Genomic DNA, 27,309 nt, shown 5'->3' on the forward strand with positions numbered 1-27,309 from the left:
TATCGTCGAGTTACCTTCGGTTCATCCAGTAAATAATATGCCGACCCCAGTTCCGAGGAACCCCTGCACACCATCAGTAGGTACCCGGTACCACAAACAGTATTGTTATATCCCTGGTCCCACCTGTTCTGAAACTCAGCACACCTGGCTCATCAAACTATCGGGTGCTACTCTTCACCAAGCCACGAATGTTTAGTTCATTATTTACAGCCGTGGAGAGAATTATGTTGTTTTTTTGTTGTAACGATTCGCACGAGTGAACATTCCACATACACAAAACATCTAGTTATATTCCTCGCTTATTCCTAACAAGATGCTCTATGATGGCCCTCAGAGCCGGAGCTACGAGTCAGAAGATAAATTTCAGTGAAATAACTAGAAAAATAGTATTTAAATCTACCAATTATCCGACATCGTAGTTGATAAAATTGGGCTCAGAAGAATCGATGGGTAATAAAAAAGAAAAAATGAATGTTTCGCTGCGAGTAGGGTTCGAACCTACGCGGGAAGATCCCATTAGATTTCAAGTCTAACGCCTTAACCACTCGGCCATCGCAGCTGCTATACATTGTCTGCGTCACAGTATGCTTTAACCCAGAGCGCTATTGGCGCGCGCTATGCATATTGTATAGTGATGCGTGTAACCCAACTACATTACACGACCATTACTCTTGTCATTTCCCAGAATTTCAAATACTTAACGGTTTTTAATATTTCTGCTATACGTTAGAATTATACGTGAGTTTGCTTGCGCTCCTCTAGGCGTCGGTTAAAGCAGATTTACTTGAGTTGAAACCCGAGAGGTGTCCAAATCACAGGATTCAGCTTATTCAAAATCAATTCAATTTCTCAATTAATTCCGTTTTGGTTAAATCGATTTAGGAATTAATCCTACTTAGGATCAGTCCTTCTCAAAATATCTTCCACTGGAAACGCTAATTTTCACGAAGCATTTCCACGAAATTTTTTCACCAATCAACATTGATAAAAAAAAAGAAACGAGCTTGTTTTTCTGTTTTGCAGAATAATTCCGTTTTTCATGTGATTCAACCAATCACAATACGATATAATTTACAATACTTATCAAATAATGAACAATCATTTCTTTTTATATCTGATGTATTTTTGAGAGCATCGTCGCCTATTTGCTGATATTGCAAAAAGGAACCGACAGGTCTCCTTGCTAGGCCTTCGTTTCGTCCGTGACGATGAAGATGATGATGTATATCGGCAGCAGTTCAAGTAAACTCCATCATCCAACGTCAGATTTAAAACGAGATCCAGGTTTTTTTTCTAGTTATCGGAAAATTTCAAAATGTTCGATCATTTCATAGGGCATGTGTGCCAGCGCGTCTCAATGGCGCATTGAAAAATCCTCCCAGCTCTGATGGATCCGCCGGACCATAAACTCTCTATCGGCCGCTTCTATCAGGTAGATCATGCTATTCCCGGAATTGACAGAAAAGCGTGTATGCTATACTCGCGCCAGAATCCGAAATCGATAGAGACCAATCGAAACCCAAAAACTCCCGGCGAACTTTAGCGCGGCGCCACAGTCGCGCGCGTTAACGACATTAAAACTAGTTGTTCAACCGCACTTCAGTCAGTCACGTTCAACACTCACAGTTATCAAAAACACCGAGAAAGAAAGAGATCGAGATAGAGATAATCTTACGGATTAAAGGATTATCTCGTGGATTAAATATATATTATTACTTATAGAAATATTCGTCAAGTGCCCGCACGCGTGTGTGTGTGTGTGTATATATATATATATATATATATGTGTACTTAACGGATTAACGACGATATCCATTGGATTAAAGAATAAACTCTAAGAGGTTCATATACTTCACACATTAGTTTATTACCAGTAATATCACACTGAAGAGGCACTTGATTTATCATCTATTTTCATAACGCGGTAAGCACAACTAAAATCTTATCCGAGTTCAGTCAATGAAATATCTCAATCCAACTTGATTGAAAAGAGAGCAAACTGTTTTTAAATATGTTATATGAAGAATGTTTCTTGATTTTCTTGAATAATTCGATAGAGACAATGGAAATTGCATTGATATTCTCCTAAGATTTTTGTGTGATTTACAAATAAGATCCCGCGACTTAAAAAGATTCGAGCAATAAGATGAGTCTTTGAAATTCAACTTGGCAAAATTGAATATATCTCGACTGTAAGAAATTTGTCGAAATGTCGCATTTCATATTTTTGATCTACTTTATTTTTGAATTAACCGACATTAAAATCATAAAGCTATATATTTTTCAATTATGCTAAAGGTGATTCAGCAATCAACACAATGATAACATTTTAAGTTGATCTCAAAGTTGAAGTTTATGCGCAATTATTTCACCATTAAGCGATAATGATGCAAGAAAAAAATTAATAAAAAAACGACGCTTTTTTGCTGAAATAATTCTACAATCTTTCATTTCCTGTGTAGGGACTAATTTTGTTTTTTTTTTGCTCCGAATAATTAATCGCGTTTTGCAATGCTTTATTTTTACAGATGCCGAGTCTACGGCGAACGGGCCGCAAGCCTTGATATCAACATCAACGAAAGTTTCAAGTATCGTCATATATTAAACGAACTTAATTTGCACTTGTAAAAACTGCTGCGAAAGATTTTCTCGTTCCGTGTCTGAGGAATTTAAACAAGAAGGATTAATCACAATGCAGCTTCAGCTCAGTTTGAAAACGGTAGGTATTTTTTTAAATTCTTGGACCTTAAGGGATTATTGTCGCTCTTATTTAGTCGATTGATTTGATGCTGGGTTAGGCTTTTACAAACCCGCCAGTCACCTACCTGCCGGAAACGGAACAGAGGGTTTGATTTTGAAATCGATAGGCCCTTTATAACTATCTATAAACGTATTATCGGGAACACATAAATCATGGTACATCTCTAAACCTACTATTTGAGGTCTCTTGGCAACTTTGCGCATTTCCTCGTGTATATCTTATTAGTCAACTTGATAATAGTTTTCGGTAACATTAAAAACCAATTTAATTTTCACTTGAAACCGTTTCGCTTACTCCATCGTACGAATTTCCTTTGTATATATTATCATTTAGGCCGCATTTGCCAAAAATTGAAATTACTTTCGATAAAATCCTCTTTCGATCACACGCCATGTGTTGTGTTGTGTATCAGATACAAGCAGGGAAGATTCGACATCATTTTACGCTTGTAACCAGTAGGGATTCGGAATCTTGATCGTTATTTTTCGCGATGAAATTCCGATCAGTCATATATATTTATCATTACGTCGTTTGATCGCGGAAAAACTGTTCAGTTTCCTCTGACAGAGAGCGAGAGAGCAGAGAGCTCGCTCGCGGCGGGGAGGTTATACGAATATTATCACTGTAACCCGTAAAAAAACACACCCTTGAATTATGTATTAATTATGTATTAATATAATATGACCTGAATACATCCTGGAGGTTCGTTCTGTAATGATACTGATCGCCTGCGTTCGACAACATATACCATTCCTCCCCGTCGAGGGGTGAACTTCGTCATTTCTACGAGAGAGAGGGAGAGGGAGATGGAGAGGGAAGAGGAACGAGAAATAAGGAGAGGAGATCGGGACAGATGAGAAGGAAGAGAAGGATAATGAGAGGAGAGAAAAGGGGGATAGGGAGAGATGAGAGGGAGAGGAGAGAGAAGGAGAGGGATAGGAGTAAGGGAGGGAGAGAGAGGGAGGAAGAGGGAGGGAGAGAAAGGGAGAGAGAGGGAGAGGAGAGGGAGGGAGAGGAGAGAGAAGGAGAGTGGGGATAGGAGTAAGGGAGGGAGAGAGGGAGAGTTGGGATAGGAGTAAGGGAGGGAGAGAGGGAGGAAGAGGGAGAGAGAGAGGGAGAGAGAGGGAGAGGAGAGGGAATGAGAGTGGGGATAGGAGTAAGGGAGAGAGGGAGGAAGAGGGAGAGAGAGGGAGAGGAGAGAGAAGGAGAGGAGAGAGAAGGAGAGTGGGGATGGCGAGAGTTAGAAAGAATAGAGTCAGAGAGAGGCATATTAAAAGGGTAAGTGACCCAGGTTTGAACGGAGGCATTTATTCTGTGTGTGTCTACACGAAACTTCTGAAATATGTAGCCATATTTTCCATAATGCTATAGATAGTGTATGGCGATGCAGAAGGTTGGAAACCGGCTACACACATCATTAAATAGCTTTTACATGACTATTGATATCTTGGGTTTCTTCTATAAAAGCATCGTAAATCATAATCCCCTATAAATCATCCGACTCCGATTTCTAAATACTGCGATTGTCATTGTTCGTTTAACTAGAAGAAAACGACTTTCTACACAGTGAATACCCGTTGAGTTCATTCCTCCTCGCTATGTTAGCTTCATTTGAAGCGATTCGCGACGGATAAGGGACTCGGACATTTAAAATTATTCGATATTCAAACTTTCATCTCGCGAGATCAGCGCTTCCCTGTGGTACTCAACTTGAGATTGATAATTGAAAATGATCTGATTTTTTAAACGATGGAAACGGGTTCTGTATTTCCTGAAGGTGACTGCTCGGATACAAATTTCTGAATTTTTATTCTTAGTGTGCAAGGATTTTGTCTGATGTAATGGGGGGGGGGGGGGAGAATTCCTGGAAATGTCCAATGAATATAGCAAAGCTGACCATAGGATATAGTCGAAATGTCGGATAAACTTCACTAGCTCAAGGGACACATTTCAGACTCTTTTTATTCTTAGTGTGCAGGGATTTAATATCATCTTTACAACACGGACTCAGAAAGTATTTCATCAACGAGCTCCCAAAAATATTCCTGGGGATGATTTATGAAGGATAAAGTCGAAAGAAGATGATCATCAGGATAAAGTCGAAACGTCGAATAAACTACACTAGCTCAAGGAATACAGTATTCCTGAAGATGACTATCAGGATAAAGTCGAAACGTCGAATAAACTACACTAGCTCAAGGAATACAGTATTCCTGAAGATGACTATTAGGATAAAGTCGAAACGTCGAATAAACTACACTAGCTCAAGGAATACAGTATTCCTGAAGATGACTATTAGGATATAGTCGAAACGTTGAATAAACTACACTAGCTCAAGGAATACAGTATTCCTGAAGATGACTATTAGGATATAGTTGAAACGTTGAATAAACTACACTAGCTCAAGGAATACAGTATTCCTGAAGATGACTATTAGTAGATAGTCGAAACGTTGAATAAACTACACTAGCTCAAGGAATACAGTATTCCTGAAGATGACTATTAGGATAAAGTCGAAACGTTGAATAAACTACACTAGCTCAAGGAATACAGTATTCCTGAAGATGACTATTAGTAGATAGTCGAAACGTTGAATAAACTACACTAGCTCAAGGAATACAGTATTCCTGAAGATGACTATTTGGATAAAGTCGAAACGTTGAATAAACTACACTAGCTCAAGGAATACAGTATTCCTGAAGATGACTATTAGGATAAAGTCGAAACGTTGAATAAACTACACTAGCTCAAGGAATACAGTATTCCTGAAGATGACAATTAGGATATAGTCGAAACGTTGAATAAACTACACTAGCTCAAGGAATCCTGAAGATGAAACATTTTCGGACTTATTTTTCTCACTTAGTTTGCAGGGATTTTGTATCACCTCTTAAGACCCCTGTGAAGCGAGAAGGTGCAGGGGTCGTCTGCTTCTGTCGTCTGTGATATGAATATAAAAATGGTCGCGACGACAATAAAAGCGAAAAGTAAACATCATAAACGAATACGTCAAGTGTAGTTTATTGGGGCACCTGCAGATATATCATATCAGATAACTTGTTCTAAAGGTACTTCAGTCGTAAAACTAAAGTGGATTGTTAACAACATGCGACTTTTAGTCTAGAAGCAAAAGTGCCCCCGACGACGGTGACGACCGAGGTTCGTGTCAAGTTTCAATTTCATTGCAAACGGATTTTTCTTTCAAATATAACATCCTTAGATGAAATGTTTGAAATGTTTCCATAAGTTATTCGACGTTTCGATTACGCCCTTATGTGTACGGTTAATTAGTGTGCAGTTAATTTGACGTTTCCACTTTATCCTGAGTCATCTTCAGGAATACTGTATTCGAATAAATATTACCAAAATCTTAAATCATCGATGAGGCTGCTGTATAATCTTAATATTCATCTTAAGGACTGTGGTTCAGTATTTAAGGATTCTATATGATTGTTTATATACAATATACGGACACTGTGTTTCATCATTGGCTACGTTTTTTTTTCGAAACTTAAGCGAATTCGTTTTGCTTCTAAGATCACCTTTTTCTGTAACCGAAAAAATTCCCGAACAATCTAAAAAATGTGATATCGAGACGATGAACAGATCGCGAGAAGCGTGTTGTTTTTTCATCAGAGTTTAGACCGGGTTAGTTAGAGAGAAATACTCGCGGGTATTTTACTTGAAGTGATAGTCTGTTTATTTCCTTCTCGCGCACAACAAAAGTATGAAGAATCCTCGGTGAAGCTCGTGGGCTCTATTGTGGTGATAACAGAGTTGATGAAGTTTGACTATAGTTTATCTCTGAGTGGTCGCAGTCTCGCCTGATAATATTCGTTAGAGCTTTGAAGAGAAGTTATTTTTAAGTACGTGTTAAGTGGAAAGTTGAGAGCAGTTTTCGACGCGATTAGCAACAAGAGACCTTCTCAACCTTTCTCAACCTTTCTCTCTCCTTCTCATCCTCTTCTTTCGGCTACCTCCTCTCCTTTCTATCATTCTCTCTCACACTCTCCCTCTCCATCTCTCAGCCCGCAACCCCTCCCTCCCTCCCTCCCCTCTCTCTCCCATCTCCCTTCCTCTTTCTCCCCCTCTCCCTCCCTGCCTTCTCCCTCGCCCTCTTTCAGCCTGTAACCCCTCCCTCTCTCTCTCTCCCTCTCTCCCTCTCCTGCCCTTCCCCCTCTCTCTCCCACTCTCCCTCGCCATCTCTCAGCCTGTAACCCCCTCTCTCTCCCTCTCTCCCTCTTCCGCCCTTCCCCTCTCTCTCCCTCTCCCGCCCTTCCCCTCTCTCTCTCCCTCTCCCACCCTTCCCCTCTCTCTCCCTCTCTCCCTCTCCCGCCCTTCCCCTCTCTCCCACTCTCCCCCGCCCTCTCTCAGCCTGTAACCCCCTCTCTCTCTCCCTCTCTCCCTCTTCCGCCCTTCCCCTCTCTCCCACTCTCCCCCGCCCTCTCTCAGCCTGTAACCCCCTCTCTCTCTCCCTCTCTCCCTCTCCTGCCCTTCCCCCTCTCTCTCCCTCTCTCCCTCTCCCGCCCTTCCCCTCTCTCCCACTCTCCCCCGCCCTTCCCCTCTCTCCCACTCTCCCCCGCCCTTCCCCTCTCTCCCACTCTCCCCCGCCATCTCTCAGCCTGTAACCCCCTCTCTCTCCCATCTCCCTTCCCCTCTCTCTCCCTCTCCCGCCCTTCCCCTCTCTCCCACTCTCCCCCGCCCTCTCTCAGCCTGTAACCCCCTCTCTCTCTCCCTCTCTCCCTCTCCTGCCCTTCCCCCTCTCTCTCCCTCTCTCCCTCTCCCGCCCTTCCCCTCTCTCTCCCACTCTCCCCCGCCCTCTCTCCACCTGTAACCCGATCTCGTGGAGCACATTCCGAAATTTATTCAATAAAGACCCGCTGATAAATACACAGTCTGTTTATATTAATGTACGATAAATTAGTGACTCAGTCACTCGTGATTTCAATATATAAAATTCCATCGAGAAGATTTTACAATATATTATATTTTCCTTTTTTTGTGATAATTGTTCCCGTAATTCAAGACAGATTGTAAGGACTAACAGTAGTTAAACAGTGCTGGAATAAAAACGGCTTGTAATTTGATATTCTTACAATTGAGTGATTGACATTCTGTCTTTTCGTCGCTGCAAATTCGTGTTAAAATCGCTCGAAATATGTCGATAATTGACTAGAAATTCCTGAGAGAAACACTTGAACCTAAAAAATCACCTTTTCGATATTTTCAGTTTTTTCCGATAAAGAATTCCGAATTTTTAGTAGAACGGCCCGGTACATACGTGACGCGGATAATGAATAGAAAAACCGCTATGCTCAAATTTAAAAGATTAAAAAACGATCTAAAAGACCTAACGTTTCAGACTCTCTCTTAAGACCATTGTCAGGCCCTAGAGGGAGAGAGAGAGAGAGTCCGAAAAAGCTTGTCCTTTAATTTCGTTTTTACTCTTAAGAATTCGTATATAGCGGGATCAAATTCTTTTCTCTATTTCTGAAATGACTCTGATATCACTTGTGGTTACAAAAGCGTGCGAAGATTTCCTATATTGACAGTTCGGTTGAAGGAAAATAGAAATAGGCAATAAAACAAGTTACGACTTAAGATTGTCACAAAAGTTTAGCGGTGAACCATTTAAGATTGGTTCTTTTTTCACAGTCAATCAAACCCTTACCATTGACCCTGATACCTAGTCCCTGATCCATCGAGCCTGAAGACGAAAGATATTTCCAACGTACACGTTTCTTCATGTTCTCATTTAGAAATGTCGGTATAAAAATGATTTCCTTTGATCGAGAAAATTTACGAATAATTCCTGATCGTTTTCAATTTCACGATGCGGTACTCGGAGAGATACTTGAGGAAGTTATTTGAGATTCTACCGTGAAAAGGTCTCGCGTTTTTGAAGTGTTGTCAATTCGTGAGGTTATTGCGGTCGAGAGGTTGAACACCTCCACTAACCTCCACTCAGTTCCACTCACCTCCACTCAGCTCCACTCACCTGCTGAGAATATCAATAACCATCAATTTGAATATCGGACACAATCATTGAAAGAAATGAGCACTTCATTAATCTTTCATTCTATTCTATCGGATTTGGGATATACGGGAAACAGCTCTCAAATTACTGAGTATAATGCGAGGTGAGAGATGTTTTTGGTGTATGTCATCGATATCAGCAGTATTCACTTACGTTCTTATGATTTGTCATCACTTAATATTTAAGTCTAAAGCAGATTTCAGTGCTATAACCAATTTAACAACTTAAGACCAGTCTAAGCTCATTTTGGTTCTATAACCAATTTAACAACTTAAGACCAGTCTAAGCTCATTTTGGTTCTCTAGCCAATCTAACAACTTGAGACCAGTCTAAGCTCATTTTGGTTCTCTAGCCAATCTAACAACTTAAGACCAGTCTAAGCTCATTTTGGTTCTATAACCAATCTAACAACTTAAGACCAGTCTAAGCTCATTTTGGTTCTATAACCAATTTAACAACTTAAGACCAGTCTAAGCTCATTTTGGTTCTCTAGCCAATCTAACAACTTGAGACCAGTCTAAGCTCATTTTGGTTCTCTAGCCAATCTAACAACTTAAGACCAGTCTAAGCTCATTTTGGTTCTATAACCAATCTAACAACTTAAGACCAGTCTAAGCTCATTTTAGTTCTATAACCAATTTAACAACTTAAGACCAGTCTAAGCTCATTTTGGTTCTATAACCAATTTAACAACTTAAGACCAGTCTAAGCTCATTTTGGTTCTATAACCAATTTAACAACTTAAGACCAGCCTTAGCTCATTTCGGTTGTATAAACAATTTAACAACTTAAGACCAGTCTAAGCTCATTTTGGTTCTATAACCAATTTAACAACTTAAGACCAGTCTAAGCTCATTTTGGTTCTCTAGCCAATCTAACAACTTGAGACCAGTCTAAGCTCATTTTGGTTCTCTAGCCAATCTAACAACTTAAGACCAGTCTAAGCTCATTTTGGTTCTATAGCCAATCTAACAACTTAAGACAAGTCCAAGTTCATCTTTGTTCTAAAACTAATGCAACAACTTAAGACTGGTCTAACCTCGTCTTAGTTCCTTAACCGAGCTAACCATAAAGTTCATACCAGCTGGATTTAGGACCATTTTAACTACCATAAGTCAAAACAGTCTAACCGAGTTGTGGGGTGCGATATAACGAACTGTATTAAGCTCCCGGAATGAAAGTCATTTTGTTAAAGTTTGTATTAAACGTTAAATGAACTCTTAAGAAACACCCGGGGCTCATTTGAAAACACACATTTACGACACAATAATCATAGATAAAGATCGGGCAAATTCTTTCGACAAAATACAGTTATACAGTTAAAGACATTCTTCGAGTCCCCGAAACAAAATTATAATCCTGATGTTAAAGGCGATAAGTCTTGTATTTAACGGTGTTATTGACACATGAAACGCGTCAGACAGCAGTTTTACACAACAGAACAAAATAATGTACCCAGAATTTCGGTTTTATCGAGACCGATCTGATTCTGTTTATGTTATTGGCTCTGATCCAAAGTTTGACGAGTACGATCTATTCAGAAGAAGACACCATTATCGTACTGTCTCATGAGACGAAATAGTTTTCAGAATTAGAAAAAAATGAAATTGACATTAAGAATTTATTCTTTTTTAAGGTATCCTTTCCACAGGTCTGACGTTTTCGGACCGCTAGTGAATAGACGTTTGATTTACATGAAAGACATGTCAAAATCCCTTAAAAAGTTCGAATTGAAAAAATAATTCCCTAAAAGGTTCAAATCTATATATCTAAATAGAAGTAACTTAAAAAAAAGATTTCCGGCTACCGGCAGCTTAGATCCTCAACTGAAAAACACACTTCAAACTTCACCGGCGGCTAAAAAAATATCTTTTTCATGCTTGAATATAAATATCATGAATGATTATTTTTAGAAGTTGGATCCATTGATACAAGCTTTCAGAATAATGAGATCAGACAGGTTTATAACACGTTTCCTATTGAAGATGTGATCTCCCTCCTCCATAACTCTCTCCCCTCTCTCTCTATCTATTTCTCTCTTTCTCCCCCTTGTTTCATATTTTTGTATCTGTTTGTTTACAGTTTATACACAAATGTTATATATAATATAGCGCTATAATTCACCAGGCGGCAACCCGTCCGTGTGGTCTCATATTGTTAACCGACTTTCTCCATCAATATAAACGTCAATCTTTCCGTAAACGAACAGCACTGAAAATAGACGGATATTCAAGAGTTACAGAGAGCGCGAATGTAGATAGTTCAACAATTTCTTTATTTGTTCCGAGAATTTTGAGATTTTTTGGTCGCCACAAAAATGCTCATCTTGATAATTTTGAGCAGCATTCAAAATGATTGTTTTTGCAGCCATGTTTTGATCATATAGTCTACGAGTGTCGCATTCCTGGCTTGAAGTCTAAAGGCCGTCTTAAACTATGAAGTTGTCTGAAGTTGTTAGATTGGTTATAGAACTAAAACGAGCTTAGACTGGTCTTAAGTTATTAGATTGGTCATATAAAAACCAAAATTAGCTTAGACTGATCTTAAGTTGTTATATCATCGGTTATATTAAGATGAGCTTAGACTGGTCTTCAATATGAGATTTGACCGTGCAAAAGTTCCCTATTCGTAAATGGTAGATATTTCGAACATATTTCGTAAATGAAATGAGCGCCATAAAATTGAGTAGAAAGAAAATACTTGATGTATGATCTACTAATCGTTAGGATTTTCCTGCCGACCACAAAATAATATTTCTCGAATATCGCTGTTGTATTTTGGACGGGCAGCGGCGCGAGGCTTGTTTATTTATTGTGCTACGTATTTGCCCTGGGGCTCCATTATATTCTACTTGAGAGCTTTGAAGAAATTAAAATGTCATTTAAGAGGTAAATACTTGACCAGCCTTGGTTTGATGTTTGCTCCTAGTAAGTGGTGCCAACACAAATTGTTTAATAGACCGAACATCAAATTCCTGAATTGCTATTTATTCTTTCTCGAAGCCTCCCGTCGCGAGGGTTTCAAATAGTGTTTAGTGACACGGCAATTCTCTCACAGTTCTCGTATAGACAGGAGACACGTGATTAGACACCGACACTAATATCTCAGACTGATCGAACACACGGAGCCATCATTTCCCACACCATACCTACCACAAACGTCCGCCCACCCGCGCGTCTGGTTGTGACGTGGTAGCCAAAATAGCCATTGATGAAATACTCTTGAGTTCGTGTTGTGACGATAATATAGAAAATCCCTGCACACTAAGAATGAAAAAGACCTGAAATATTCCCTTGAGCTAGTGTAGTTTATTCGACGTTTTGACTCTATCCTAATAGTCATCTGCAGGAATACTGATGTTGTCCTCATTATAACCATTGAGGAAACACTCAAGAGTCCGTGTTGTGACGATTATATAAGATGTAACACAAAAAAGGCCACAGGGGCCGGACAGGGGCCGGTTCCCTTATCGAGACTAAGATAAAAAAATGGACTTAAATCTGAACTCTGATAGTCTTAGATTGACTACAGAACTAAGATGGCCATCGTACTGGTCAAACCAAATCAGCCCATTGTACAGCCTTTATGTCCCTGTTCATGCTCCTAGAATCATCAATTTACTACAGGCCCTATCTATCATGTATTTTTGTAAACTTAGTTCAATTGGTGACAAAAAATCATTAACTTATTATCAAAGAGAAAACAGTCAGAAATGCTTTTCATTGAGTCGATGAATTATTTCAACGTTTCGACTACCGGGGTTATGTATTCTAATAGCTATCCCAGGAATGGTTATTGTAGCCGATGCGGCCTTCGATGAAAAAAGTAGTTCATTTCATATCGGATTCGATCAAGTGCTATTTTATACACAGGAAAAAAAAATCCCCAGTTGATAAATGTAACAATTATTAGAATTGACAACATCGTAATTTAATTTCTACCCCATGAGAGAGAAGAGACCTACAATATAGACCTACAACATTAGACCTACAACATTAGACCTACAATATTAGACCTACAATATTAGACCTACAATATAAGACCTACAATATTAGACCTTCATAACTTCATGTAGTCAATTCTTCTAAGAAAAGATTCTCCAGTGTAAACAATAGTTTAAATTCATTTTGACCCCTTTAACTTCACTACCGAATATTCTTATTGATTATGTTGTATAAATAAATATGGACGTATCAAATTTCATATTGATTGATTGATATACTTACTTAGATATCAATGAAATTCGCTGCCGAAATATCAATATAAACTTTGATATTTTACGAATAAGCGCAGGAGCTAAGTTTGGAATATACTTATTAATCTATCAACTCCAGAAAACATTACGCACTCTTATTATTTTTAGGAAGGAATCTTTTTGATAATCGTTACGACCCGGGACTCACTTAAGTATTTCACACATTTGCTTATTGGTATCTTAAAGCTTGATTCGAAGATCGTTTTTTAATATATGTCGCGTACATGATATAGACATAATAATATGCCTTGTACACGTAAATAATATTGGTTCACGATATTTAATGTTTGGAAAATAGGAATATTATTGAATAGGAAAAAAATCAGTATACACAACTATCTCTATAATAACTGGTACAACAACCTATTTCAAATAGTGATAACCTTACGATAGGTGTATGATAAACTAATAACATATTGACTCGATAGTGTTTGTAGTTCGGCAATAAGACGTCAGAATGTTGTCTATAAACAAATCAATCTAAATCGTCTACTGATTTTAGGTTCGAGTTCTCAAGTAGAACCCAGTTCTACAGTTCTGGACCCAGTTCCACAGTTCTGGATCCAGTTCCACAGTTCTGGATCCAGTTCCACAGTTCTGGACACAGTTCTACAGTTCTGGATCCAGTTCCACAGTTCTGGACACAGTTCCACAGTTCTGGACCCAGTTCCACAGGTCTGGATCCAGTTCCACAGTTCTGGATCCAGTTCCACAGTTCTGGACCCAGTTCCTCAGTTCTGGATCCAGTTCTACAGTTCTGGATCCAGTTCTACAGTTCTGGATCCAGTTCCACAGTTCTGGACCCAGTTCCTCAGTTCTGGGCCTAGTTCCACAGTTCTGGATCCAGTTCCACAGTTCTGGACCCAGTTCCACAGTTCTGGATCCAGTTCCACAGTTCTGGACACAGTTCTACAGTTCTGGATCCAGTTCTACAGTTCTGGATCCAGTTCCACAGTTCTGGATCCAGTCCCACAGTTCTGGATCCAGTCCCACAGTTCTGGACTCAGTGCTTTGGATCCAGTTCCACAGTTATGGATACGGATCCACAGCTCTGGACACAGTTCTACAGCTCTGGTTCCCTCCCCCGGTTCCACACTTCTGAACTGACCATAAATTGTTTCCAGACATCTGCACAGGGGAAGGGAGGGGGGTTGGGGGTAGAATGCTAGGAATGAGGATCTATGTACATACCGACCGATCAACGAGAAATAGTGTATAACAAATGGGTTCTTTTGAAACCCGCGAGAAGAAAGTAAAGCGGGTGACCAAAAACATCATAGTTTCATTACAAACACGTGTTCACAATGTTGTAGTTGTAACTGATCAAAAATCTGCAGTTCATTCCGTTTCCGCTTTCATCTGCGGCATTCTCTGCACCTACCCGATCAGACAAGCAATTAGCGCGCCGGTTTTTTGTTTTCGTAAACGCGCGCGCAACAACAACGCTTTTTTTTGTTTCGACTTAGAAAAAAAGAACTAAAAAAAAAGAGAACAGAATCACTTATAACCGACCGAGAGGGTAGGAGCAGTTTTCCCTCGTGAATTTTAATCGCGGTTTTATATTACCTTCACCGTTCTCGATATCGGATGAGAGCGAAAACAAAAACTGATTTGCGAAGCATTTTTTATTTCGATACGATCTTGTTGTTACTTTTTAGTCCGCATTCTTGAGTTTTATGTTTCATAAACAGAAAACCGAACCCGTAACCCGTAACCCGTAACCCGCCTCCGTGTTCAATCATCGTAGATAACATCATTGTTTTCTCCCTCCACAGTCTATCATTAATTGATTATGATATTGAGCTATTTTCGTATCTATTTCAGATGTTTTCCAGTCGACGCCATGTTTTACCAATCTCACTTCTTCTGACCGCGCTGTCAATCGCAAAAGGTAAAACAAATAATAATCTATTTCAGAACTGCGGAACTGGATCCAGAACTGTGGAACTGAGTACAGAACTGTGGATCTGGGTCCAGAACTGTGGAACTGAGTACAGAACTGTGGAACTGGATCCAGAACTGTGGAACTGAGTACAGAACTGTGGATCTGGGTCCAGAACTGTGGATCTGGGTCCAGAACTGTGGAACTGAGTACAGAACTGTGGATCTGGGTCCAGAACTGTGGAACTGGATCCAGAACTGTTAAACTGGGTCCAGAACTGCGGAACTGGATCCAGAACTGTGGAACTGGGTCCAGAACTGTGGAACTGGATTCAGAACTGTGGAACTGAGTACAGAACTGTGGATCTGGGTCCAGAACTGTGGAACTGGGTCCAGAACTGTTAAACTGGGTCCAGAACTGTGGATCTGGGTCCAGAACTGTGGATCTGGATCCAGAAACGTAAAACTAGTCCCATTAATTGTGGAACTCACTCCAGAACTATATGGATCTGGATCTTGAAATGTGGAACTGGATCCAGAACAGTGTGGATCCTGAACTAAGGAACTGAGTTCAACTCTCCCATTTTCTCTTAAACCCCCCCCCCCCCCGCGATGAAGGCGGTACAGGATGCACTGAGTTGTAAAACACACGTCACGTTTTTCATTAAGTACCGATTAAACTGATTTTCAATCGTTTTTTTCGCGTCTTGACCGACATTGATTTCCCGATTAAGTTGTCACGAAGTTTCGTATATTCCCACGAAATGTTCGATAGTCTAATTTCCTGTGCGTTTAGACATTACTCAACATAACGTTTTGTTAATGGTTGATTTAATTCATTCGCTGTTCTCATTGAAGACGAAACTGTAAAAAATAAAAGATTTTTGTATGGATTGCTCGGCTAGAATCGCATGAGAATTGCCCAAAATGCAACATATTAATGTTTCATATCCCTAAGCCATCAACCCTAACTCATCCTCAACCCTAGCCCTCTATGGGATTTGAACCTGGGTCCACAGATTCCAAACCCTGGACCTTACCACTAGACCACAGAACTCTGGTGATTGAGTGAGTCTGGAAGTTTGTCAGGTCCAGTTTGGGTGATCAGTCAGCTGTACTGGTGACCAGTCACGTGTAAGGTGACTAGTCAGGTGTGGTGACTGGTCTATTTACGGACAATACCCGCCCGCTATCATTATGTGAATACCATACTAGAGTTTCTTATCAGGCTTATCATCAAAACTTCTAGTCTCAATGGCAATTAAAGCCCGGTTGACTATTGACTCAATATTAAAGAAGTAACATTAAAGTATATTAATTCAGATTGGCATCAGTTTAGTACCGAAAACCGAAGGCTACTGTTTTTATTATGCACTGTTTATAGTCATATTTAGACTGCGTCGTGAATCTCCTCAAGGATTTTTATTGGCAGATGTCGCCGAGTGTCAATATGTACAAATACACGACGACAATTCGAAGATCAAATACTATAAAATACATTATAATATCCACAGTGATAAAAACCGGAATTCGAATCGGTAAAATCTCGATGATTTATCGATTACTACAAACATTAATTGTATTTTGTTGGTTTTATTTGAATTAGTCGAGAGAGCGCGTTGATAGTAAACCTGCCAGGTGGGAGACATTCCGATGAAATATGTCGTCGCAGTTCTACCGATAAATTGCCATTTTGTGACCGGATTCCTGGAAATTCTTTCTCCCTTTTATAATTAGTACGGTTTTTAATGTCTACAGTCCGCAGTTTATACTTGCGTTTGATTTGTTTTTTTTTACCCTTAGAATCTTGAATAAATATGATAAAAACGAAATATCGTACGAAGACCCGACTACGACTTCTGTTTGAGAGTAGATATATAATTTCAAGAGATCAATTACTTTACTACCAAAATCATCAAAATTTTGTCGAAACTTGAGCAATTTCTTATTCATTTTCAATTGAACTACGATATTCGATGCTTATTTACTGTTATTTGTGCTGAAAACTACTAAAAAGATATACATTAAGATACTCGGGTCTCAGCATATTCTTGTAAACGTTTCCGATAAAGTACAGATTGTCGTCAATTAAAGATGCAATCAAAAAACGAATCACATCAATACTTAATCATTATACATCATAAAAGACTAACTACTTGTTACTAACTTGTTATTTTGTTTATTAAGCGAATACCAGCCTGTTCCGCTGTATTTTACTTTCTGTGTATTTCTTTTTGTGCTCTATGCACGCAATGAATATACTTGTGAAGCAAAACACTAAACTGAAACCAGGACCGTATAAACAAAGCGGTTCAAAAAAAGTTCCCTTTTTACGAATATAATTGTTATAAACAATTGAACTACCTTTTTTCTAGTTTCTCTGCCGCCCCCCTCCCCTAGATTAAAATGCTAGGCCCTGGAAAGTGAAACTGAAACCCGGGGCCCAGTTGTACAGTTGTTGGTTTGAATCTTTTTGCGCTGGAAAATATTTCCTACGTCAAAGTACATTTAGTGAACTATCAACACGTGTTGTGTGTTTGTTTATTACACCACGATTTACAGATTTAAAACCAAATCAAAATCTCATTTTCGGTCGTAAATCCACATTCCACGTTTAGTAATTGCTTTCGAACGTGACTTGAAATAAATAAACGCGCGCGGAAAGAAAGAATCAAAAATAATACGAATTTGTTTCGCAGGGTCTCGACCGGCACGTACGTGGAGATCTGGAGCGAGGTACTCATCGCGCGTGAGGTCAATATACCTCACATCAAACATCGGTGAAATATCTATCATCATCACTTTGCCGAATTTCTATAGACAAATGACAGTCTATGATTAAAGAAAAACTCACACCCCAAGAGACGTTTAGACTGAATTCTATGAAACATTTTCAAAACTAAGACAGTGGTGACGCTCAGACTCAATTCTACACTTCCTACAAGTTTGTTACACTGCCTAGTCGATCCACGATCACAATTTCTACGTTTATTTTTCTCCTTTCAAGGATGTGAGAAAAATGGTCCTTTGGGAATGATATCCGGCGATATCCAGGACTGGCAGATATCCGCCTCGTCCGCGTATCCCGAAGCCTGGGATAAAGGCTGTAATGAGAAGAACGCTAGGCTTTATTTGTCTAACGGTAAAGCGTGGTGCGCTAAAACGAAATCCTCGTCGGAGTGGCTACAAGTTGATTTGGGCGTCAACACCAAGGTATATATAGAAACAACAGAACCCGTAGACTCACAAAGAGCTGATCCATCATTCGATTTTACTTTATTCACGAGAAAGAGAAAGTCGTCATAGTTATTTGTCGACCAAAACTCTTATCCAAGCTCGTAGGATCTTAAAGACTGAATCTTTGAAATTTTAGATTCTACTAATTGCTTCATATTCATATATATATATATATATATATATATATATATATATATATATATATATATATATATATATATATATATATATATATATATATATATATATATATATATATATATATATATATATATGTATATATATATATATATATATATATATATATATATATATATATATATATATATATATATATATATTAATGTAATTCTTTAAATCATATACCGGTTGCTTGAAATCAATCCTGAAATTTGGTTATATGAATAAAAACCCTCGATGGAAATATCATTGCAGGTTACGGGCGTACTGACTCAAGGTCGCGGCGACGCGAAAGAATGGGTGACGTCATTCAAGGTTTCATACAGCATGAACGCATATCATTGGACGTACGTAGCCGATCTCTATGGAAACCAACGGGTAATTTTGCATATTAACTATAATTAAATATTCAAAAATAAATATAGACGTAAATCACTTAGAAATTAATTCAGGAAATAAAATCGGAAGTAGCTTATTCTGATTTTATTTAAAGGTTCTAATAATCAGATTTTTCAAATGATTTTTTTCATTTAGGTATTTGAAGGGAATGCGGATTCATACTCTGTAAAGCATTCCTATTTGGATACACCAATACAAGCAAGATATATCAAATTCCACACTGTCAGCTGGCATAGACATCCTAGTATGAGAGTAGAGGTTCTAGGCTGCCAAAGTAAGACGATGAAATATTACTATACACTCCCTACACACCAAGAATGAAAAATAGTGTCCGAAATGTTTCATTGAGCTCTGAATCCATGTTGTAATGATGATATAAAATCCCTGCACACTAATGGAAAATTGTGTCTGATATGTTTCATCGGGTTTGTGTAGTTTATTCGAAATTACGACTACATCATGATAGTCATCTTCGGACATACTTATGGAAACCATGGTGGATCAGTCTTGAGTCTGCGCTGTAAAGATCCCCTAAGAATAGAAATAGTCGGAAACGTTTCCTCGAGCTATTGTAGTTTATTTTCAACGTTTCGACTTAGTGACCTATTCTCTTTCCCGCACGAACTCATAGAGTTTCATCATTTTTACCGATCGAAAAGTAATGAAATAAAATAAAAGCTTGTCTTTCCGTAGATTATAGAATTAAGGCAAAAAAGATCGAAAATCATTTCGGAAAACAAGATCATAAAAATGAACGATTTTTCCTCAAAGCTCACACATCAAATAATAATAGTGGTTACATTTTGTCGTTTGATGTGTAAAGTATTTTACAACTGTCTCCGTTATTTCATGTTTCCTGTAATTTCGCCGTTAATATATTTGTATATATTCATATTGAACTCATAGTTACTGATGAATCTATTTGCGTTGATAATGATATAGTTTTCGGCTGCTGTTGTTAATGGACGCTCTGGTGTTTTTTTTCTGGTGTTTGTTTCTGTTTAATGTGTGATAATGACAAGAATGTGATACTAGTTGTAAATTGACTTCTCTCTCTCTATCGATGGCTCTGTTGATTTTAGTATCTATTTGAATAGACACATTCCTATCCTGTATAAACTATTATTAACTAAACCGCTAAATTACCCTCGTCCAAGTCACGAATTCGACTTCTAGTTTTTGACAGTCGACTATGAGCGGTAAAATGTCGGCACTTTGATGCGGTATTTATCGCTCATTCTCGTTTGATGTGTACGTGATGTTTCTGATTTCTAGCTCGCGCCGACCACGAGTTCTACTGATAAAAAATGACATTTCACTTCTGAAGAGGTTATGAACATTATCCCTATTATACAATCAGCTCCGTTGTTACCCTAGTCACATTTTGATCGTTATAGCTGCCGATCACACGCAGACAATTTCGTCCATGTCAATCTGGCCTGGTCCGACGACATTTTTGGTCGGGCAAAATTCGGCAAAAACTCTACCGTATAATTGCGGCTTGTATGTTCTTTCTAAATTTGTCTTGTAATATCATAATTTTTTGCAAATTATAAACTTATTGATAAAGTCTTTGAGTTGTATTATTTTTTTTATGTAAAACCCAGGGAGTCTTTTCCGGAAATAAAATAATAAAATCATATTTCATTACTATCATTACCATAAAGAGATTAGGTTTTTGAGTAGATGCGAACAATCATTTTATCTTCGTGTGCAATCAGTAATCATACAAAGAAATTGAGTTAAATTGACACAAAAACACCGTTAAGATATGATACAAATTTAGATGAAATTTAGAAAAAGCTTCGAAAATAGAAATCTTATTGATAATTGATATAACATAGCGATTCGCTGTCTTTATGGAGACTTTTTCCGAATAGATTTCTTGCATTTGCGGTTCAAGAACTAAGAACTTGGCAGCGAAGATGTGGCCTGGTACAAGGACAGGGCTGAAGAACCCTATAGTTTATAGTTTATCTTTCTTCGTATAAACTGAACATATATATTATATAATGAATATTTAGTGTGATTACTCGTTAATGTGTTGTAATGTGTAATTTATGGTATTTCATAACAGGTCCTCATCATTATATAATGATAAATCATAATCATGTCACTTTATTCTGTTATTATTCTCGAGTTTATTATGATAAATAGTTTATAGTTTACACTATATTTAGAAAACAGCAACGATTCGTGTTAAACATAAAAACAATGAGTGAACTTAATAGAAATATCCAACCGCCTTGAGAACATCTATGATGGGGAAATATTAAAGTATCTTAATGTCTTAAATATTTTGTCATACTGAGATAGTTACAGAACCAAAATAAGCTTAGACGTACGTTTGACTAGCTTTAGGGAACCGTAATCAGCTTAGATAAGGCATGAACTAATTTGAATATTGTATATTATATAGGACTGGAATGGACAGCAGACTTTGTCTCATTCTACCTTTGGTTACGATTGGGCGTAAATACTAATCACAATCTTTCTCAGTCAAGAAGTCGATGTAACATTTAGAAATGTAAATTTGAAAGGTTATCTTATCATTAATTCTATTAATTTTTGTTCATTTAGAATGTAAGGATTTTATCGGAATGCCTCCGTATGGTAAAATATCAGCCTCCAGTAACAGAATCCATAAACATGGCAGTTCGTGTACACCCGAAGATGGTCATATACTCAGTAATAAAGCCTGGTGCGCCAAACAACAAAACGGTAATACTTAGATATAACCATAGTGAAACGGATGGAGTGAACTTCAGCCCAAATAGACTCACCCAGAAACCAGTTCCATCACAGTTCTATCTCAGATAAGCTTTGACTTAAGAGTTAAAAATATTCGAAATGAACTAATTTTAACCCTATAAACAGAATCAAACTTTACCGACAACGTTGAACTGGGGCCAGTCCCACAGATGTTGGTTGTTGGAATCTTAATCCAAATTAGATGAACTAATCCTAAGTATAGGGTTCACTTTGATCTGACTGTGTCCTGAATTTGATTCTTGCATTTTTTTTTTCATCACTAAAGCTTTGAAAAATGTGATTATTTTTACAACCCAAAACTTTCTTATCTATTCAGTAAATTAATAAGAGTAAAGAAAATACACACATCGCTACAAGTGATCTATTTCTCAATCAGACTTCAATGAAATACTTAGCAGATGAAATATATAGCATCATATACACAGTCATCTACAATCAACCTAAAATGGTAGCTGAAATAAAAAGACTATTGATAAAACAGATGCTGTATATTCTATACGTTATTTGTAGATAAACAGTGGTTACTGTTCGACGTGGGTCCACCAACACTAATAACCGGACTCGTCGTGAAAGGACGAGGCGACACTAAAAAGAGTAGCTGGGTTCGACGGTTCATGCTGTCCTACAGCAACGACAGTCGCGTTTGGACGTTCTATAAAGATGAACAGCACCAACCGAACAAGGTAAACTCTCGAGTATGAAAAGGTGTAGCAATTCGTTGCGAATTAAGATGTCAGACCCACAATTATTCACTGAAAACGATTTTTAAAAAATTGAAAACCGAAAGATTCGAAGTTCTTGATTTGTTGAAGCTCGTTTCGGTTTTTCCAGTTGTGGCTTTGACACTTTAAGCAGTCTGTAATATGTACACTTTACGCCTAGTTTAGCAAAAGAGAGGATTTAAGTAGTGTCCATGAATACAGCTGAATGAATGATGCCCTAGTAACCCCTGGTGGTTGTACCCTGATAACCAGCCCCGCTTATAGAGGTCGCGCACGTGTGACGTCATAAGTGGTTTACCCGTCGGTGTTAGAGACTCAAACCAAACGCACATGACGCAGGGAAACACGCGGAAACGGAAACATGTTTCCGAATGGTCATTTACAAATTTCTGTCGTGTGAAATCGCTTATTGTGTTCGGGCGTCAAAATGGCGGCGTCGTCATGTGACTAAAAAGCACATGGCTGCACGGGCGACCTCTATTATGGATCCCGTGACGTCATGCATGGTAGACAACATCTTAATGCCCTCAATATTCAAATTAACATATAATGATGTATATCCAAAAACAAAGGTTTTAGAATCTCCATTTTGACACAGCAGCTATCAGTAAACAACTGTAATAGTAACAATATCGACCAGTGCATAATTCCTCATTAAATGACAAAACCATTTAATAATGCTTTTTCTAAAGTGTCACCTCCCCAGTAACCCGGATGTAGCTTGTTGCCTGCTGGTGAGGGAGTCCACCTACCGGCGCTTCGACTAACTAAAATGCTTGACGTATTGCTTGGGTTTTTATTGTAGAATTATTGGTACTGGAATCCTTCAAAGTCAAAGGACAATAATAGTTCCTTATTTTTAGCAATCCCGGATCAGTCAACCCCGAACGGCATGGTAAGATAGACCACAGATAAATGCAGCACTCACTAGTCTTTAGCCGCACGTTTCGATCAAAGAGATCGTCACAGTTTAAAATTAGTTAGCAAATTAAAGATGAATTTCTTTACTTAAGTTACCGGTTATTAGAAACATTTTATACTCACATTTAGAAATACTATGCAAATATGAGTTGTGTTAATCAGTAGTGATGTTCCATCGTGTATTTGATTCGACACACGAGAATATGATGAACTTATACAAATAAAAATACCATCCATACACGGTGTATTTGCTCAATATATCTGAACTTTCATCGTTTTAAGCACCGAGCAAATCCTTTTTAATTATTAGCTAAGGTGATAGCCAGGAAAAATTCCACAGTAAGTTGTTAACATTTGATTCCTAGAGTTAAAACATTGTAAGCGAACCTATTCAATATCTACGGTCAATCTCAACCGGGAACTGTATAAGAACCGGCCTCACATTTGGCGCAATCGAACCTTGATCATTTCTAAATTTCTCCGGATTTTATACTAAACGTGAAAACCAGGTAGCCACTGTATAGATTAAATCATTCATCAGAAATAACGAGCTTTATCAGGTAAATTATTAACGTCAATGAAGTCAGTACTTTATGGATGTTATTTCTCCATTCTAATAAAATCAGTTCACCTACACAGTTCTACCTATTTTCTTCACGTTCTAATAGAAGTTGATACCAGGTTGACGCGGCTCCTCTAACACTCGTCTGCTGATATTTTGAATATGTAGGTTTTCGGAGGTAATAACGATAAGGACACGGCTCGTCATCACTACCTAAACGCGCCGTTTATAGCGAGATTTATCCGCTTTCACCCGGTGGAATGGCAGGATCAGATCGCAATGAGAGCAGGACTCATCGGATGTCCGTACAACGGTTAGTGTTCTACTCACAGAAACGACTAATACACCAACTACAATAACAGACAAATCCTTCTAGTCAGTTGAACCTCTGAATTCTATCACGATGATTTATTATGATAAACGATTTTGTTGAACCAGTCTAAGAATATCAGATCTCAAACTGTCACGTGATTTGATCGTTTCAATTCCGAGTGACTCGGAGAGTAGCGTCAATATTAAAGAAACGACTGTCACAATATACATTTTTTGTTTGTGAATATTTTTAGGCGAATGCGGAGAAGGCTTTATGAAAATAAACCCCGACACTCCCTGCAGTAAGTACCGCAATGTTCAAACGAATATTTCACCGGTTCATCATAAAAATCGAAAACTGAAATTTCTTCCGATTTTCTCTCTAGTTGAGAATATGGCGTTCAAAAAGAGATCGTGGATTCAAACTCAACCGTCATTGAGTAAACGTCATTTGAGGAAAGGTGATTGGTTGAACGGTCAGGCGGCCAGGGCTGTAGACGGTAAACTGGATAATAATTTACACAGTTGCGCAATACTCGATAACTCAAAGGTCAGTCCCGCTGTAGATTACGTGCCTATAACTTCAGTGTGCACCAACATTTAGGTAGACCCGGAAGGGAGTCCCATACTCCCATGGGGGAGTAGTATCTATCTATCTATTGGACCACTGAGGGCTCAGAAAGTTTTAAGATACACTCTTGTTTCTGATTGAAGATATCGAAGCCGGTCTGGATGGTCGATCTGGGAACGAAAACTAAAGTGTCCGGTGTCATCATCTACACGTGGCAGGGAAACAGCGCCGAGCAACTTCAAACGCGCAGATACACTCACAGACTACAACAACAACAACAACCTGATACACGCGGTATCAAAGGTAACTTAGAACCGCGTCATATTGGCCGTCAACTGAGACTTATACTTCGGTCATGGCATACAGTTAAGACCAGTATAAGACCATCTTTTTATTGTCAATCTAATAACCTTAATACTAGTCTTAAGATTAAAGAACACTTTCTTTTGAACTTAAGTCTTGACTGCGGAACTGGCCTCTGTTCAGTTTATTAAATTCTAGTAGCAGGACCCAGTTACAGATTTTGACTCAGAGTTAACTCATTGAAAATGAACGGATTTTAACTCGGAGTTAACTCTAACTCAGAACTATGGAACTGGGCATTCTCGAATGTCAGATTTATCTCAGAACCGTAGAATTGGATCCTGAGTTCAGAGTTGACTTTGACTCTCAACCCTGTGGCACTATACGCCCATGCTCTAACTCCATCCATGGAATCGGATTAAGATTCACAATTCACATTCTATTAGTTTTATATCGTCACACTTTAATATTTTTATGTTTTCTCTTTGTTTCTCTACCTGCGCCAGATCCTGAATACAGATACAGAGACTACACGTATAATCTGGACCGTTTAACCGTTTACGTCGACACGAAAAAGAAACGACCGAATATTCACATCCCCGAAAACAAGTGCGGATTCGTGACGCGTTTGAATCACGCTCTGTTCAGACCGCGGTTACATCTCGAATGCGTCAGGCCGCTGAAAGGTCGCTACGTGTTCATCGAAGCGGTCGGCGTCGCCAAAAAGTGGAATACAATATTCAGCGCCGTGTTGTGCGAAGTGATGGTCTATTCGTAGGTGAACTCGCTGCAGAAACAATGACTCGAAAACCTTTCTCAAAACTCGCGAAATACATAAACTCAAAAACTATTTCGTATGCTGACCGCCATATTGGATTTTGTCATCGAGTCTCACGAGACTCTGGACGAGATCACGCGCGATCCAAGAAGGCTGATCGATCGTGGAATAAGTGTATTAAATGCAAATTTCAAATAATGAGATCTAAAACTGTGGAAAAGCTTCATTTCTGGACGTTTTTGGGAGGTTTTTCTTACCGTTCAAGACTTATTTATAGTGTTGGTTTTTTAAACCTGTCAGTTTGTGTAATCCTGTTTAGAATTCGATATCAAGATTTTGTTTGAGTTTCGGTTGAACAAAGTGTAAAACTAGGAACTCCACGCTGAAATATATAATATCATGATTGTAGTTTGACGATATGTGGAATTATTTTTCAAATATTGCTTGCTTTGTACTCGATGAATGAAATGTATCATAAATAAGTGATTACTTATAATCAATTTTATTTGTAAATCGATATGACTTGTACTGTATTCATGTATTTCATGTATTTCATTGATATTTATATATAGACATCTATATTAGTATTAAGCGCATCATAGGAAACTTTGAGATTTCAGTTAAATATTCTTTTTACGAGAATATCAACTGATACGCGTCTCAGTTTATCAATTGAAGCAGAGTTTCGATAGATTTTTGAGATTCGTTTTTCAGAGACCCTTCGAACGTTTCTGATACAAACTAGAATCAAGGGTTATAGTCAGCAGCGTTATAGTCATGATTTGAAACATTGAAAATGATTTAATTTTAACCCTCCGATCACCGAGAACTGGGACCTGTATGCAAATTAAATACCATTTTGAAATATGTTGCTCTAATTGCCACAATGTCAACTATCCACTGTTTTACTTTAACATTATTGAGTTACTGCCCCCCTCCCCCGTGAAGGAAGAATGCTCAGATGACTTATTCAACTTAGAATCATTGTCCAGTGGTCAGGTGTTCTGATATTTCTAGGCTTGGTCTCTCTCAGATTTTAGTCGCTTGCATGTTTTAAACGACGGGAGAGCCGTATATTCACAGATCTTCTTCATCTTGTGCTACGGGAAATTACTATAAAAAAACAATAAATCCACCGTTTTGTAATGTATAGCCTGTAGATGAATGAATAATCAGATAGATAAAATAATTCAAGACAAATCTATGTAATCGACTTTTATTTCAATAATGGAAATTACTATTACTATCATCATTATTATTATTATAATTATAATAATAATAATTATTATTACTATAATTATTATCATTATTGTTAATAAATAGAAAATTTATATAAAACATAAAATCTCTGTTGTTTTTAGATTTCTTTAGATATCAGACGTCGGGATTTAGACATTCGATACTTATAGGGAAAGATTTCATAAAAATCCTTTTTCAGATTTTCAATGAACTGATAGAATTACTTCAATTATACGAATCGGTGCCGGTTAAAAGAGGGGGATTTCAACAAAACATATATAACAAAAATCTATCTACTTCGCATCGTTTTATAAATCGCGTACGGTTGAACTTGTATGGTCTCCAAAGATGATATTCTGAAAAGGGTCTGAGGAACTGA

At 38.2% G+C, this 27,309-nt stretch overlaps 1 protein-coding gene and 1 non-coding gene across 6 annotated transcripts; one reads left to right on the plus strand and one right to left on the minus strand.

Annotated features, from left to right (window-relative positions):
* Positions 1-477: 477 nt before the first annotated feature.
* Trnas-uga (transfer RNA serine (anticodon UGA)) lies at positions 478-559 on the minus strand. The gene has a single exon. It is a non-coding gene; the product is annotated as a tRNA-Ser (tRNA).
* A 1,064-nt stretch (positions 560-1,623) lies between these two features.
* Positions 1,624-26,937, plus strand: LOC141913057 (lactadherin-like). 5 transcript variants are annotated; one of them, XM_074804496.1, is made up of 14 exons: positions 1,624-1,924; positions 2,529-2,719; positions 14,878-14,944; positions 17,942-18,147; positions 18,607-18,729; positions 18,886-19,024; positions 21,331-21,471; positions 22,033-22,205; positions 23,050-23,139; positions 23,896-24,040; positions 24,294-24,341; positions 24,426-24,589; positions 24,754-24,913; positions 25,420-26,937. In XM_074804496.1, the coding sequence occupies exons 2-14, from the start codon at positions 2,693-2,695 to the stop codon at positions 25,689-25,691; spliced, it is 1,755 nt and encodes a 584-aa protein (XP_074660597.1). In that variant the 5' UTR covers positions 1,624-1,924; positions 2,529-2,692; the 3' UTR covers positions 25,692-26,937. The 5 variants fall into 5 exon arrangements, with proteins under 5 accessions (XP_074660597.1, XP_074660601.1, XP_074660598.1 ...); XM_074804500.1 differs by lacking the exon at positions 23,050-23,139; XM_074804497.1 differs by lacking the exon at positions 1,624-1,924 and having other exon boundaries at positions 2,472-2,719.
* The last annotated feature ends 372 nt before the right edge of the window (positions 26,938-27,309 follow it).

This window comes from Tubulanus polymorphus, chromosome 11 (assembly GCF_964204645.1).
Source record: "Tubulanus polymorphus chromosome 11, tnTubPoly1.2, whole genome shotgun sequence".
NCBI lineage: Eukaryota > Metazoa > Nemertea > Palaeonemertea > Tubulaniformes > Tubulanidae > Tubulanus > Tubulanus polymorphus.